This window comes from Miniopterus schreibersii, assembly GCF_964146895.1.
Source record: "Miniopterus schreibersii genome assembly, chromosome: 14".
In the NCBI taxonomy this organism is placed as follows: Eukaryota; Metazoa; Chordata; class Mammalia; order Chiroptera; family Miniopteridae; genus Miniopterus; species Miniopterus schreibersii.
Window position 1 is genome coordinate 47,509,753 of NC_138114.1, and position 17,071 is coordinate 47,526,823.

General features: G+C 36.8%; 1 protein-coding gene across 1 annotated transcript in view; it reads right to left on the reverse strand.

Annotated features, from left to right (window-relative positions):
• Nucleotides 1–17,071, reverse strand: part of CCDC186 (coiled-coil domain containing 186) — a 33,182-nt gene that overhangs the window by 8,992 nt on the left and 7,119 nt on the right. The window contains exons 2-12 of the mRNA XM_081159014.1: nucleotides 13,678–14,366; nucleotides 12,176–12,302; nucleotides 10,090–10,218; nucleotides 8,087–8,299; nucleotides 7,042–7,161; nucleotides 6,082–6,186; nucleotides 5,527–5,625; nucleotides 5,287–5,373; nucleotides 4,282–4,424; nucleotides 1,457–1,712; nucleotides 387–576 (exon numbers count right to left, since the gene is read on the reverse strand). Coding sequence (XP_081015140.1) covers nucleotides 387–576; nucleotides 1,457–1,712; nucleotides 4,282–4,424; nucleotides 5,287–5,373; nucleotides 5,527–5,625; nucleotides 6,082–6,186; nucleotides 7,042–7,161; nucleotides 8,087–8,299; nucleotides 10,090–10,218; nucleotides 12,176–12,302; nucleotides 13,678–14,333 — 2,125 coding nt within the window. The 5' untranslated portion in view covers nucleotides 14,334–14,366. The remainder of the gene's footprint in view (nucleotides 1–386; nucleotides 577–1,456; nucleotides 1,713–4,281; nucleotides 4,425–5,286; nucleotides 5,374–5,526; nucleotides 5,626–6,081; nucleotides 6,187–7,041; nucleotides 7,162–8,086; nucleotides 8,300–10,089; nucleotides 10,219–12,175; nucleotides 12,303–13,677; nucleotides 14,367–17,071) is intronic.

The window sequence follows — 17,071 nt, forward strand, 5'->3', positions numbered from 1 at the left end:
CATTTTTCCTGTTTTCTAATATACATCAAATAGAATACATGTTTAAAATTTATAAAGATATATAAACTGGAGAAAAAATGCTTAAGTAATTTTTACCAATAGGAGTATGTGATCAAAAAAATTCTGACACTACTGCCTTAAGGTACTTTTCCAACTCTTACACTTTGTAGTGCCATGAATAAATGTCCTTTAACACAGAAGATGCTACAGACTATTCATGCAACTGCAACAAGTTCAGCAATTTGGTTTACATTAACACATTAAAAAGAACATAAGGCTCTAATCAATGTGGCAGAACCTGGTGTGAAAAATATATTTTCCTATAAATCCTAATGATTAAAAGAAACAAAAAACATTCCAGGTCTAGGTGTGGAAGAACTTCATACCTTGCTGAAGTTGCTTGGTAAGATCCTTGACACTAGAGGCATGCTTACGTCTCTGAGTTACTAAGTCATCTTTTAATTCTTCGACCTGGGTACTCAGTGCTTTAACTTCCGTTTGTCTGCAAGTGAGTTCAGCTTGCAGAGTCTGGACTTCCTCTTTTCGCAGTTCTTCCTCTTTCAACAATCTACTTTCCTAAACATTAAATTAAGATAAAACAAAAAACACCAATTTTAATAGGTGACTTGTATGTTTCTATTAATTCTCATACTTTAAAGCATTAAAATACAAGGTCCTTGCCCTAGCAAGTTTTGCTCAGTGGTTATTACATCAGCCCTCAGACTGAAGGGTCCTGGGTTCGATTCCAGCCAAGGGTATGTACTTCGGTTGCAGGCTCAATCCCTTGTTGGGGAATGTGCGGGAGGCAACCAATCGATGCGTCTCTATCATATCGGTTCTCTCTCTCTCTCTGAAAATCAATGGAAAAAAATATCCTAGGGTGAGGATTTAAGAAAAAACACACAAAAAAAACAAGGTCCTTGATAGTAGAGTCTCTCATCATCACTCCTTCCCAGGTTTTGTTTACTGAGCTCCTCAAATTCTTCATATAGTAACGCAGGGAATACATTAATACGTATGCCATCCCATACATGCAAAACACCATGTGATACAGGTCTCCATATTTTTTAACTAAAGTCTCAAATTATTTTTATAAGTAACTTAAAGGTACTCTCATAACTTGGAACTATTAAACCATTTTTAAAGTACAAAAAGATAAAAATGTAAAGTACTTTTAAAAACTATATAGTAATTCCAGTTAGGAATGACAAAAACCCTGATTTTCTTGTTTTCAAAAGTGAAATACTTCTTCATAACCATTTTAGGGGAAAATTTTATTATAAATATCATAAGTCAAAGGGAAAACTGACATTTCTCACAGCATTTGAAATGACTAGACAGTCCGTCCCAATAAAAAAAAGCTTAGACCAATGACCCCAGGTTTATGCCAGTAAGGAAATCTAATCTATGCCTCTCGCTATGCTGCTTTGCGTGTTAAATGTACGATTATACTTACCAAGTTGGTATTTGTCTGTTTCAATTGTTCACATTGGCTTTGTAACTGGCTTTCACTACAGGAAAGTTTATCATACTGTGACTGTAAAGAATTGGATTCAGACTGAAGCTGTGCGTTCTTACTAGTGAGCTTTTCTGTAAACAGTAGTAGCTCGGATTCTCTTTTCCTACTGCCTTCGATGTCTTTTTGTAGGTCATTAATCAAAGAATTAAGACTTTCCACTTCTTCCTTCAAATTTTCAATTTCTTGTTTACCTCTAAAAAACAAAGTTTATATTTAAGAAAAGAAATTAAACCATTAACGGACATTAAATTAATGGTTTGGGAATTTTCATTGAAGGAAATGTTTTATAAAGGTACTTCTATTCGAGAATGACTAACACATGCGAGGAACTAAGCTCTAGGAAAATAAGGGAGCGCAACCAATGGGGCCCCTGAGCTCCAAGTTTTCTGTCAGGCAGGGAAATTATGTGTGATAAAGCATTTTTGATGATAAAGCACCAAACAGGTCACCGAACCTAGTGTAAGTAATGCTTGAACTAATACTTAAAGTGGGGGTTAGCAAACTTCTCCTGTAAAAGGCCCAGACAGTACCCGATTTGGGCTTCTGGGGCATATGGCCTTTGTTGGAACTGTTGACTCTGCCACTGTCATGTGACAGCAGCCACAGACGATACGTAAGGAATGAGCGTGGCTGTGTTCCAAATGCAATATATGAAAAGAAGCAGTGGGCTGGATTTGGCTTGCGAGCCAAACAGATATTCAGCAATGATGAGACTAAGGACTGCACCATATCCCTGGCCCTTAATACAGGGGTTGGCACATAGGTGACAATCAATCAACATTTGTTAACCAACTACTGCTAGAACACAAGAATGGAAAAGGAGAAGGCACAGAGGAAGGAGCAAGGGACAGGTCACTAATGACCTTCCAAACCATGTCATGGCACCTGGACTCACTAAGCAATAATCGAAAGGTTTTGAGAAAATTTCCTTTTCTAAAAGATTATGTTAACCACAGTGTAGGAGATGGATTAAAAGGGAAGGGGGGGAAAAACAGTTTAGAAACTGTGGCGGTTTTGCAGATGAGAGCTGATAATGGCTTGGTCAATGGGAGCAGCAACAGGAATATAAAATGTAAACAGAATGAAAGACATTAAAGAGGCAGCATTGAAAATACTTTGTGACTGGTTAGACATGTGAGGGGAAGGAGACAGAGCCGAGGTGTCCCATGTGGACGCTACTCATCACTCATCTCAGGAACATCAGAGAACTACAGGTGCGGGTGGGAAAGATGAATCCGTTTTGGACATCTTTAAGTTTGAGGTTTCTTTGAGACTTTCATGTCTAGGGCTCAGCAAAAAGGGCTGAAAATAACGTGAAGGTCCTGCCGCATACTATGCAAATAGTTAGGATCACCCAGGGCGATAATAAAATAAGGACAGAAGAGCTTTACGGCAGAATGAGGAGGCTGCCAAGGACACTGAGAAAGTGGCCAGCAGTGGGGAGGAGCACCGGGAGGGCAGAGGGTGAAGTGACGCCAGAGGGTGTCAAGAAAGACAGTGGGCTAGTGGTATTAATCCTGAAAGCTCAAGCAAGGTTTCGTCTGAGGAAGTGCCTGCTAGATTTAAGGAGGCATCAGCCGTTTTTAATGGGACGCTGAGGAAGAAGCGAGAATGAAGTGGAGAGGGTTAGACGGACTAAGACGTGAAGAAACCAAGGCCAAGTACAGATGGCCCTCTAAAGACGCGTGGGCTGGAAGGAAAGGAGAGAGGCAGGTCACTGGAGCCTGATGTTCCTGAGATATAACAGTCAGCTGAAAGGGAGCGGTCAGAGAGGATAAACAGGAAGAGCAACCAACAAAGACCCGGGGAAGGCACCGTGGACCCCCAGCTGAGGCCGAGAACGCCTCCATCCTCCATCCTCCATCCTCCATCCTCCATCCTCCATCCTCCATCCTCCATCCTCCATCCTCCATCCTCCATCCGCAGAGGCGCAGGAACAGCTCCTCCGGACTGATGGAAGGAGGAATGGCCGTGGGCGCGGGCAAGCTCAGAGGCCTGACAGCAAGAGGTTTTGGCAACTGCCAACTGAGAGCTTCCAGTTTCTCTGCGAAGTCAGAGGTAACCGTCTGCCAAGGTACGTAGTCAGAAGGAAGAGAAGTGCAAGGAAAGAAGTAAGGTTTAGAAGAGAAGCTAAGATGGTCAGGGCAAGGCTCTAAGGACACGTGGCAGCAGGAGAGCTGTATTAATATTCCCAGCTGAGGCGGCTACCCATGAACTTAGAGCAGCATCACTCTGGGTGATGGTGAGGATTTCCTTAGCGACGCTCAGCAGCCTGGCTATCAGTAGGGTATGAGAAGTACTTGGACTCAACCTGAATCCATGCTCTGCCAGGCAATGCCATGAGTAGAGTTTAGCTAAAGGGTTTTATAAGAAGCCAAGGAATAATTTCAGACCTGACCTCAAGCTACATACATACAAAGATACAGATATAGGTGTATATCTACCTTTTAGAAGGAAAAGTATGTACTGTGCGTAACAGAATTTGAAAGCTAAGTAATAAGTAAAGAAACCAAAACCCATCTGTCTTATAAATTGCGACTGCCAATGTTTAGAGAATATAAACTTTGTATTTTAGAAGCCGTGATGGGAACTTCAAAGATAATCCAAAAAAGTTCAAATGAAGAGCAAAATTTAAAAACTTTTAGCCAGTAAAATTATAAACTTATTCTTTTTTAATGCAATAATTGTATTTAAAAAAGGAAACTTGTGATAGAATTAAAAAGCCTATTGATTAGCACAAAGAGAAGTTGCTCATTTCATACCTTTGATATTGCTCCTGTATCTGATCTGCAATTTTCATTTTGTCCAAGAAGTTCTGAATTTCAGCTTTTTGGCGATTAATAATTTCCTTATATTTCGACAATTCATCTTCTGTCCTTAATCGTTCATCTTCCAGGCATTTCACCTATCACAAATCATAACCAAGCTAAACCACAAACAATATTTTCTTGTTCCTTATTAACTATTTCAAGTAGTGATTATATACTAATCTGAAACAGTGTTAATTAACGTGAAGAAAACATAACGGGGAGTTAGAGAGTCCTGGGAGTCAGTCTCTGACTTAGTCACGGGAGTTTCAGTATGTCACTTTATTTTCGCTGAATCTCCATTTCTTCCCCTGAAAAGAGGAGGTGTCTTCCCTACCTACCTCCAGGAACTGGCACGGAGAACAAATAGAAGGGTATGTGGAAAACACTTTGAAAATTATTAAGTGATTGCAAACTCAAGGCAGTTACCTAAAAGCCTATTTCTAAATAAATGAATGATATACAATGATAATGTTTCACAGTCATATTAAAATGGATACTAGTCTTACAATAAAGACAATATACACTGGAAAGAATTTAGTAAGTTGTTAGAAATTAAAATTGCATACAAGACTATTAAATATATCCAGGAGAAATATAGAGAAATTCTATCTATTATTTTCTCATACTCACAGTTCTAAAGTCCAACTATCTTTCCAATAGATTTGCTGATAACAGTGCCTTTGGATCAGAGGCCCAAGGATAAGTTATAGATCCAGCAAATGTGTTAGAACACAGGAATGCTTGGCAAACACTTCAAAGGGGTTGAAGTAGAAGACATTTTCATTTCAATAAGAGTCCATTTTATTGCTAGGGAACTGATATTCTACTCCTATGAGTTTTTTTATTTTGGAAAATTCCTAAATAGATACCCTTGCCCCGACATTTTAAAAATCAGAATGAGTCCAAAATTTAAAATGTTTACCCTTCCTCTTGAGTCACAATGAAATCTTTGATTACCTTTGTTCTCAGTGTTCGTAGCTCATCCATGCCCTCCTTAAACGTCCTCTTCAGATCCTCTAGTTCCTTTATTTTGGCATGATGCATCTTTTAAAAAGTTTCAAAGAAACCACAAATCGTTATGTACTAAACTAGATCCTGCTCCTCCCAAAGGCTTTAAAAGTAGATGACAATAAGCACTCATTACTTCTCCTGTATTTATTATACAGCCTAGGACATACAAAGAACAAAACTACTCACCTCTAGCTGGTCAGATTTTTCTTGCATTTGTTTTTCAAGCTCTCCTTTTGTGACTCTAAGTTTGGCATCAAGCTCATTTGATTTAATTTCTTCTGACTCCTAATGGAAAAGAAATGAAAAAAGAATTTTTTAAGTTTTATACTTTGAAGAGTAAAGGCGGCCTTGGCAATGAAGTGTACTAATTAAGAAATACATAGGGTACATATCTAAAAATGATGACTGCATTGGAAGATTTTAAATATGTCAATTTTGCAAGAACAAGAATAATATACTTAAGATATGTAACATAATATAGAGTGGTTTTATTTTTAACTTATACATTTACAAACATGTACTCTTCATTCTTCTACATTTTCTAGTATTTTTATTTGGTTAAAAATTTTTCTAATGAGATCTCTATATAAGCTACAAGTACTTTAACCTAGGAAATAACCTGTATTTTATTTAACTGCCCTACCAAATACATGCCACACATCAAATGTTAGATACAAAATTTAATGAAACAAGAGTCCTGATATTGGCATAATTTGTTACTAATCTATTTGAAAAGCATACCTGGTATGTTTTTATCATATCCTGACAATTTTTTCGTATCTGATCTGCTTCTTCCTTTGCTTGGGTTAGCTTTGTTGTTGTCTCTTTGAGTTTATCTTTGGTTTCCTGCATCGATAAAAAGACAGTGACAGGCTTGGACACGATGATGTGATGAATGGTAGGAACAATGACCAGGGCAGGGAAAGTTGTCTCAGCACTGCCACTGAGGGGCTGAATAACTAAAAGCCATTAAATAAAGCTAAATTTGATAAGATTTTCAGTAAATCACTAGAATTTACTAACTAACCTGATAAAGCAAAAAGAGCAAATACTAAATAGTTCTTAGCACACACACATAGAAGATAATTCTTTGGTTTATGGCCATGGTATCTATTAAAAAACTGCTTTTTTACAGATTCGTAATACAGTTTGATTTCTCTTCCTAACCACCCTCCTGAAACAGCAATTCTGAAGATTTGCAGGGACTACTTTCTCATCAAATTCAATAGTTTTCTTTTTCTCGCTTCTTATTCTTTTTTTAAAAAAATATGTTTCTATTGATTTGAGAGAGAGAAACATCAACATCAATCGGCTGCCTCCTGCACGGCCCCCTGCGTGCGCCCTGACTGGGAATTAAATCATTGACTTCTTGGTGCACTGGTCCATGCTCAACCACTGACCAACACCAGCCAGGCTCCCTTCTCTGGTCCAGTTCTGACCACTTGCGGCTCTTTGAATATCCTTTCACTGAGAAGGTGACAGATGGGTAAAGACTTGAGAAAAGTCAGCGAGACTTGCTAAGGGACTAGATACGGTGACTAAGAAAACCCAAGGATAAATCTAAGGTTCACAATCACCAAATATGCAGGGTCAGGCTATCCTACAGAAGAGTCACTAAATTAAACGTCATGCCTCATTACCTAATACTGAATTTGCTCTTAGAACTGATCCTGATAATTTCCACTGCATTACAGTACTCACCTTGTGTGAGTCCATTTCCACTTTCAATTTGTTTTGTGCCCATTTTACTTTAATGATGTGAGAGTTGATATCTTCTTTTAATTTGTCTAGTTCTCTGGTGAGTCTAGTAGTTTCAGCTTCCTGAAATAATATCACTAGGTCACATTTTTCATTTAACAATGGACCAATTACTTGTATATCTTTTATACCTCCTCAAAATAACACAATAACACTAATTCAGAAGCTGGCACATTATGATGACCTATACGCCATAAAACTGATTTAAAGTGCAAATCATAAGATGGCAGTAAAATCCTAAATCCAGTTAAGGGAGATAATTAACATATATTTTAACCAACCGGATATGTTGCAAGTACAAGCAAAGCTTATTCTTCTTAACCACCTGGCCTTAAGGTAAAATACGAATTAAATTGGTTTTGCCAGAATTCCTGAGAACAATGACATTTCTGAACGAAAAGTTAATAAAAAATAACATTCATCATCAAGAAGTGATAATCTGCTGGAAACGATACCATGCCATGAGGCTGCTACTTAATGCAAGGGCTCCAAATAGCTCAGTAATTATATCTCCTTGGACAGCATCTAAGAGTATATTTCCTTGGACAGCATCTAAGAGTGTATTTTTTTATGAGAAAAATATAAATTCTACCCTATGATAAATATTACATTAGGATTCTGGTCAAAACATACTTATTAAACCATTCACACTTTGACAGTACTATGCATATATCTTACCAAAATAAAATCTTCCTGTGAGGTACAAACTCATTTCTTCAACATTTAGATTTAATAAGAAAGGTTTTTAAAAGATCTATCAAGAAAAAGTTACCTAATAAAGAACCTATGTCAATTTCTCATCTTTTTTCCAGTAAAATTTTCTGCAGACAGGTAACAAGATATTGGAGTTACAAAAGCATTCACATACTCAGGAGGTTTGAACAACTTTATGTTTAACAGCAGTTTAGCCCTGGTACATTATGAGTATTTGGTTAAGAAAAAGCAAACAAAATGCATTTCAAACCAGGCCCAGCATCACGGGTTATACCTTTGTTTCATATAGCTGGTGCAACCGTCCTTTCTCCTGAGAGAGCAGCTTGATTTTGTTAGTGTTTTTCTCAGATTCTTTATTTGCATCTCTCAGTTTTCTCTCAAGGATCTCCTTTTCTTTTCGAAGGTCTAAAGATTCTTTCTCCCCTCTTACATACTTCATTACCATTGCCTCTTTCTCCTGGCGAGCCTCTTCACATTTCTTACTGGCCTTTGGAAACAAAGTCTAGCATTAATAAAAAATATTTTTCAAATAAAAATAAATTTAGAAAATATTTTTCTCTAATAATACCAATGTATTTTTTGGTTTGGGAACAACACTCCCAGGACCTGTGCTGTGAAATTTTAAAAAGGAAAACTTCAAAATGACAAGCAATACAGTAAACAAATGCATATCAGGGACATTCACTTTCCCTGTCCCTACTCCTTTTACTTAGCTGGTGTGGCTGCTATATTCTGTTTACACCTCCAGATCCACTTTCCCATTCTTTCCTATCTACCCTGTGCTCCAGAAAAACAGCCATCAAACACCACATCAAGTTTCCTTGCCCTCATACTTCCAGTTGGGTTCAGCCACCAGGAGTCGCTAGGCAGAAGATCAGCAGGGTAGGTAAGAGGGAGATCTGGCTCCTCCAGTCACCACAGGTTGGTCAAAGGCCACTGGCTCCTGTCAGATGCCTTCTTTATACAATCGCCTCAGGGTTGCACTCCCTGTGCCCTCTCCAATTCCATTAGCCCAGAGAGCAACAATGGCTCCACCAGCAGCCCCAGGATCCTTCATTTCCCCTGTTGGGCAACCTAAATCTTCCCCATACCTTTGTAAAAAGTCCTTTTATTAAATTCTCCTCAAGTCACCAGTTTCTGTTTTCTGCCAGGACCCTTACTGCATGACTAACAATTTCTAAAATCTATAACCTTAGCTCCCTTGCAAAAAAGTAACAATATGCTAATTAATGATCATCTGATTTCCTAGATAGGAAAAGCTTTCTAAAGCATTTCACGCGTAGTAAGAAATACCCAATTGGATTAAGTGCGACATCTATATACTCATCTCAACTTCCCTATTAGTGTAAGCTGATACTCCATATTATGAAATTTTATACAATAAAAACTTCTACAGATAGCCCTTCACTTAAGTAAATTCATAGTTTGCAAATATGATGAAGCATATATTTACTTTGTAGAAGATGAAACCTTAAGCTTTAGGGATTTTCAATGGCATCTAGTAGTAAATGCCACTGTAACTACACTGAAGTCACTACAGTGTCAGGAAAATGTAGGAAAAGCTCATATGCTCTCATGAAAGTGTCTGTGGAAAAAATGTTTCCTGAAGTTCTGGTACAGCGGATAATCACATCCAATAAACACTCAAAATATTACACACACACATTTCTACGTTCCACCCCAAATAATGGCAGCACTCCCTTCACAGGATTGCTAGGAGTATTGCTGTCAGTCTGTTTATGGCACAGATAAAGGAATAGGAGCCAGTAAAGTCTTTGGCTTCAATGAAGATAAAGCACAAACAAGATAACCAATAGGATTCAGCAGGCAACTAAAACGATTAGGGATATTCAGCAGGGGAAACAAGGTTACAACAACGATGTATAGTGAGATTCCAATCAAGTAGGAAAGAGAGCATAGGAATGTGTGTAACTTACACACTCGTCTGAGATAAGATACATAACCAAAACATAAATCAGCTATGGAGCAGGGAATGAGATGCAAAGGGAATGGGAGCAGGAAAGGACAAGTAAGTACAGATGAAGGGGGCTTTCGCTCTTTATTCTACACATTTCCTTAATTTATTGTTATTTTTTGTAGGTAGCATATTATTTATGTATTGTTTTAGCATTTTTTAAAAAGTTAATTTTTATAGGAATAATATTATCCATTCCTAATACACCACTGATGTCCAAAATCATCTAACAGGATTAGTATACTTTAATAAACAAGAGAGCATCATTAGAAAGTTAATAATGATAAAGACTTGAAAAATACCTGTTCCATCCGATGGGCCATCTCTTTATGCAACTGCTGAACTGCATTTTTAGCTGCGATATCTTGAGCTATTAGTTTATCTTTGGAAGCTTTAACTTCTTTATCAAGTTCCTCTATTCTTGATTCTAACTGTAAAGAAAATTTATATCCAGATTATTTTTGTAGCTGCATCAAACAGACCACCAATACCTCAAAAATAAACATAAACACAAAAAATGCACTGAATATACTTCAAAAAGTAAATGTTAGCAATGTTTCTGTATCTCATTAGAATTAAGTTAGCATGAATCTGATGCAGAATCTGATAAGATGGATGGTAAGTTCTAGAGTAATTACTATGGAAATAACTCAAAAATATAGTGAAACTATCATAAAAGAAATTTAAATGTTACATACCCAATGCAAAAGCAATGGATAAACAGGGGAACAAAAAAGACACGAGACATAAAAGATAAAAAATGGAAGACACAAATCCAACTGTTAATAACATTAAATGAGAGGAGATTAAATAAACATATCAAAAGGCAGAGACTGTCAGACTGGAATAAAAAACAAGATCTAAGTTATGCTGTCTACAAGAGAAGCTTTAGATTCAAGGATCTAAACAGACTGACAGTAAAAACATGAAAAAAGATGTATCATGCAAACAGCAACTATAAGAAGAGTGCTATACTAACGTCAAACAGACTAAAATAACAAATTTTACAAATAAAAAGGAACATTTCATAACAATAAAAGGGTCAATCCAGCAGAAAGATATGACAGTTATAAACATATATGCACTTAGTTCCATAGCACCAAAATACAAGAAGCAAAAACTGAGAGAAATTAAGGAAACAGACGATTCAACAACAGCTGAAAAATTCAATACCCCACTTTCAATAACCTAGACAAAGGATTAACAAGGAAATAGGAGTCTTGAACAAAACTATGAAATAACTAGATCTACACAACATTCCACCCAGCAACAGCGGAATATAAATTCTCGAGTGTACATGGAATATACTACAGGATAGACCGTATGCTAGGTCATAAAACAAATCTCAATAAATTTAAAATATTGAAGTCATATAAAGTATATTCTCCAACCATAATACAATGAAATTAGAACTCAGTAACAAAGAAGGAATTTGAAAATTTCACAAATATGTAAAAATTAAACAACACCTAAATAACCAATGGGAGAAATCGCAAGAGAAATGAGAAAACACTATATGCTGAATGAAAATAAAGACACAACATGCTAAACCTTACAAAATGCATCTAAAGCAGTGCTTTGAGGGAAATTTATACCTATAAGCACCTTTCTGAAAAAACAAAGGTTTATATGTGGTGGCCCTAGAACACATAAAAATCAGGATTAAATACATAAAATAGTCACCTTCCAACTATGTAAAGGTTCATTAAGTAAGCCCAGGTATAAACATGTGAAGTTTGGTTTTTTTATTATATTATTATATATTATCTACTGTTATTTTCATTATATAGCCTTCTGTAAAAGATGACATAAAAGAAAAGACTTTTAAGGCTAGAATACTTCTAATCCTGTCTACAGAAGAAAAGGCAGCTCAGAAAAATAAAGAGCAGCTCAATTTTGCTACCAGTCTGAATATTCACTTTATTGATCCATGAGGGGAGGGGGGGAGGGAGGGGGGAGGGAGGGGGGGGGAAGGAAAATAAGTGAGAAGGGTAAGGCTGGGGAGGCCAGGCAGCCAGATAAAATCTGAAGTAGGAGAGCCGGTATTCAGAATGTAGTTCATATTAAACTATGAAATAACTTAAAAATATTCTAATGTCATATATACATTTTTAGATATATATTGTTTCTTCCTTTAATTGGCAAAAATGGTCTATTTGACTGCTAATTCTAATTGTCTTTTCTTCTCAGACTTCTACCATATAGAGTAGGATATAATCACAAATACCATATAAAAATATTAATTCCCACTTCATAAAAGAGAATGCTTTACATACAAAGAAACCCTCTCATTTAAAAAACAAAACTTTAATTTATACACAAATTTCCTGGAATGTACTTATTTATTTTATAAATTGAAATGTAGTCTTCAATGGTTTGCCTTTTTACCTGTTTAATTGTGCTCATATGCTGCTTCTCTGTTTCTGTTCTTTTTTTTAGTTCTTCTCTTAAATTGTCTTTTTCTGAACATATGTCTAGGATGAGCTCCTGATGCTTCTTATTTTCTTTAATTAGCCTAAGTATGAAAAGGGCAGTATAAGTAAAACATAATTTAAAAAGGAGATATGGAATATAATCTACTTCCAGATTAGGGTGTAGGTACTTATGATTAATAAACCACATTCCTAAGTTATCCTTTTGTAATGGCACATTACACTTTGAAAAAAAACGTTCTCTGACCAGTCAGGCTATTAACATCTTCCTAGAAATTTGTATATTCCAAGTCCAGTGAATATACTCAGATAAAGAACACCACATTCTTTTTAAGTTTATGTCTTTGGGCTTCACAATTATGTACTTCATCCCACCAGCACCTGAACCCCTTCAGATTAGCAGTTCTCAACCAGGGGTAACTCTGCCCCTCCAGCCATTTGTCTGGAGACATTTTTGGTTGCTACACAGGGGTGGTGGTTGCTTGGCTTCTTGTGAGTGGAGGCCAGGGATACTGCTAAACATCTTACAAAGAATGATCTACCCCGAAATGTCAATAGTGCTGAGGTTGAGAAATCTTGCTTTAGATTTTAAAAATACTTTAATGATAATTTAATCGTTATAGAAGAGTAGTCAATGTAAAATACAAAAGCTTAAGCAGAAGTTTCATTTTGAGTCCCCTAGAAAAGCATGAATAAAAACCTTAAAAATTACCTGCAATAAGGTAAGACACCAAAGAAGGTTAACAGCTGATACTTTTGGATTATTAACAGCAATAGCTATTACTTAAAATTTATTACACAATTACTATTTATTAAGTTTAGCTCTAAGTGCATTATTTCATTTAATATTCGTTAATAAAATTAGCCTCGTTGGTGTGCTCGGTGGTTAGAGCGTCGGCCTGAGTACAGAAGGGTTGCAGATTTGATTCCCGGTCAAGGGGTCAAGGGTATGTACCTGCAACGCAGGCCCCGTGCTGGGGTGTGTGCGGGAGGCAACCAATCAATGTGTCCCTCTCACATTGATGTTTCTCTCTCTATTTTTTCCTCTCTCTCTGAAAATCAATGGAAAAAATATCCTCGAGTGAGAAAAAAAAAAAATAGTAGGTTTACAGTTGTAAGTACAGAAAACACAGAGTCTGTTCTTGTATTATTAATTAATTATTGTATTATTTATTTGTATTACAACTGTAAACCTACTTTTGCTCACCTCAAATAAAAACACTGATGCATACCTATTATTTCTAAAATAGAAATACCACGTTCTAAAAAAATAGACAAATTAAATAACTAAACACACTTGACATTTGTTTAATTATTCAGTAAACACATATTGTTGATCAACTACAAGGTGCATGGCTCTATTGTCGAATTGAAAGTGGACAAGACAGTGTTTTCCTTTAAAGAATGCCACCTTTAATCCCTGTGGGGAAAAATAGCCTGAAAGAACAAAAAACTTACTTCTTTATGGTGTGCTCCTGCTGCAAATACTTATCTTGTACACACTTTTCAAACATAACTAACGCATGTTCTCCCTTATGCATTCCATTGGGTACTCGGTGTTCTGCAAAATCCGTAGATAAGAGCTCAGATTCTATTTCTTCTAACAAATCCTCTGATGTGGAAGCATTCGTTATTTTTGAAATAAGTTTCTTGGTACAGTCTGTATCGTAGGGACTTTCTGAATAAGTCTTTTGACTAGCTGCGTCAGTAAATGTAGATGACCTTAATTCAGCCAATATTTGACTTACTGTCTGTTCAGTTCCATTGGTTTTTGAAACTTGCTTTGTAAAATCTCCACCAGGAAAATTAGCTATTTGTTCAGAATCGTCTGGGCATGAGTCTGTTTTAGCACAAGAATCCTCACCTCCACCATGATCTGGAATATAATTTTCCTGTGCTTCAATTTGATTATTGTGTTCATTAGGCTGACATGAAGTTTTATCAAAGTTTAATAATAGTTTGGACTCATTTTCTAAGCTGCTGCTTTCATCACCGGAAAACGAGTTGCATGAGTCTTCCTTTAGTTCAGATGTTTTCCCAATATTTTTATCAGAGGAAATGGAGGCGACATGCTCTGTCTCTGACATGCTGACTGGCACCAATTCGCTCTGCATTCTTCAAATCTGTTCCTGATCTTTGTTTTACATCTAGGAAAGTCAAAACATCGAAGTTTAAAAAGAAAGTTTTTTTAAAACCAAGACCCCATATATATTTACACATATTCCATGATGTGGAATAACTAAGGCCACAAATTGTACCACTAAAAATTCTTTTCAAAGCCACTCTTTGAAGGGTAAAAGCAAAAGAAAGAAAAAAAGGACAGGACAGCCCATCCAAGTGCGCCACAGCCAACAGCACTACAAAGTCTCATTCTTTCTCCTACAGTTCAGTCACACAGCTCAGCTTCAGACACAGTTTCACATTCCTCAGTCACCCCCATAAAGATGCTGGATATGGAATAAGACTAGTAACTGGAAGATTAGTGCCAAAAAATTGTTGAAAATTCCTTCAGCTACACAGGAGGAAATGAGTATCGAAAGAATCTATAAGAAAATATTGGGGAAATAAGACAGCAATGAAAACATCAGAAGAGAAATTACAAACCAAGATAATAAAACAAGGCACATTAACAATGACAAAAATTTACTGAGAAAGAAAACTAAACAATAACAAGACACAGTTACCTAGAGCCCAAACACCTAGAGCTGAGCTGAAAAAATTATGGCATAAAGGATCCCTGGCAAGGATTCATTTTTCATTCAGGCCGGGATCCAGGAAAATACTATGGTGAGTTCCAAACATGTTCATAAAGAATAAACACTATTTGGCTCTCCCTGCCCAGAGCATGCCCACCCCCTTCTCCTTCCCCCACAGTGTGCATCTCCTAAACTCTAAGGATCCGCAGGAGACTTGCAACCAGGAGAGCAATGGGCAGCGGCAGCTCATCCTGGGCTAACCCCCTAACCTGTTGGCGTCCAAGGCCCCCTTTTCTCTGACTTTGCAGCGAGCCGACTGCAGCTCCACCTTGGCTCACTTCCTTCACTGTGACTTTTATTTCTCAGTCAGCCAAAGTAGCCCCACCTAGGCACATTTCTTCCTTATAACATTTTTAGAGTGCCAAAGCGGCCCTCCTAATGCTTCTGTCCTATGCCCTCCCTGGTTTCACTGTCCCCTTTAAGACACATACTTGAGGAAGAAGAAGAGACAATGTTCAGTGCACCCTGAGCGGAGGCCCTACACACTACCTCGGTCCTAAAGGCAGCATGTACAAACCTAATTCACCAACGCTAGAATCCATCTGTGTGCTATTTATGACGGCCACTATTCTAGCTGTTTCCTGAAAATAATTCAAACTCAAAATTATTCTGAGGCAGATAAATACAAAGCATTCCAGCAATCTCAATGAAAAAGAATTGTCAACTTCTTTTGTCACATAGCAACGAAGCATATACATGGTAGATGAATTACTAGAGTCATATAAAGTTGGGTAAAAATGTGGGCAGATCATAGTTTTGACAGCAACTAGGAAAGAACTCTAGATGGAAGGTGAACTTATAAAAATCAAAACAGATTAAATTTTTGAGTAACAGAAAGATACATGTTCATTGTGGTCTATGATGGAGATGGTGGTCAAAGGATGGTGAAAAACGGTAAGAGAAGCTGGCTAGGTACACTGCTCAGAATGATATACAGGAGTGAGCTTTGTTATAACAAATCATGATTGACTAGAATATACTTGATTAATCTATAAAGCTTCCAGCATACAGTAGGTTCTTAAATATTTGTTGAATTAAAATGCAGAAATGACATGATGTAAGTAGTATTTGAGGAACATTATTCTACGAATGCAGAAAACAGGAAGAATAATTCTAAGAAAGGAAAAGAAGACCAGCTTGTTTGTCAAATACCCTGTCTTTTAGTTTAGACTGTCCTTTGAGATATTGACTAATATTGACATTGGCCTTAATACTATCAATTATCTAGCTGTATGACATATTTCCAAACAACCAAATAGAAATTGTTATCCTGCTGCATATAAGCCACATCTAAGACATAGCCCACACTAGTATTAAAGCGTGGTTTAGACAATACAAATAAATGAAGTTATTAAGACCCCACGAGTATGCTGCATTCCAAAAATCTAGGACAAAGTAAAATCATTCTCAAACAGGGATTTTATCCACCTACATTACCTTCCCTAAAGTAACTCACTTTAAGATATAACTTGTGAATGCGTTCCTGCTAAATCTGAACTTTTAATTTAGAAATCAATCTAAAAGCTAATGAAGAATGTAGTTTTAAACATCATAACTAGTCCACACTGTATCAACTGAAGTAGAACTCAGAGCTGACCAAAATAAGTCTATAAAGGCACTGTGACTCTCCAGAATAGACAGAGCAAGTGAGAAGAAACTATCATTTGAGAGCTTTATAAATTTTGACCATGTCATGCTTTGTCAAAAAAAAGCACTAAACAAATACTGGTTCTCATCCTCTCATCCAGATTTCATTATTTCCAGGGTTTCAGTCCTCAGCTTTATTTTGCCTCCCATAATTTATCCACTTCAGTAACATGAACCAACAATTCACAGTTGACGCCCACATGATTTTCAGTCCTGTTCTTGAGTTATAGATAACAAATTATCTATACCTTCACTTTCATTCTTTATCTATGTTAAAATCTCCACCTGAATATGAGCATTTCCACTAAATGTTCTACCATAACCTCATACTCAAAATGGCTAACCTAAAATCATAAATACAGCCCCAATAATCAAGCACCTCAACCAATCCTGTCAACAGTATACCCTTTTTCTCAGTCTGACTCCTTTTCCTTTGCCCTCTTAATCTT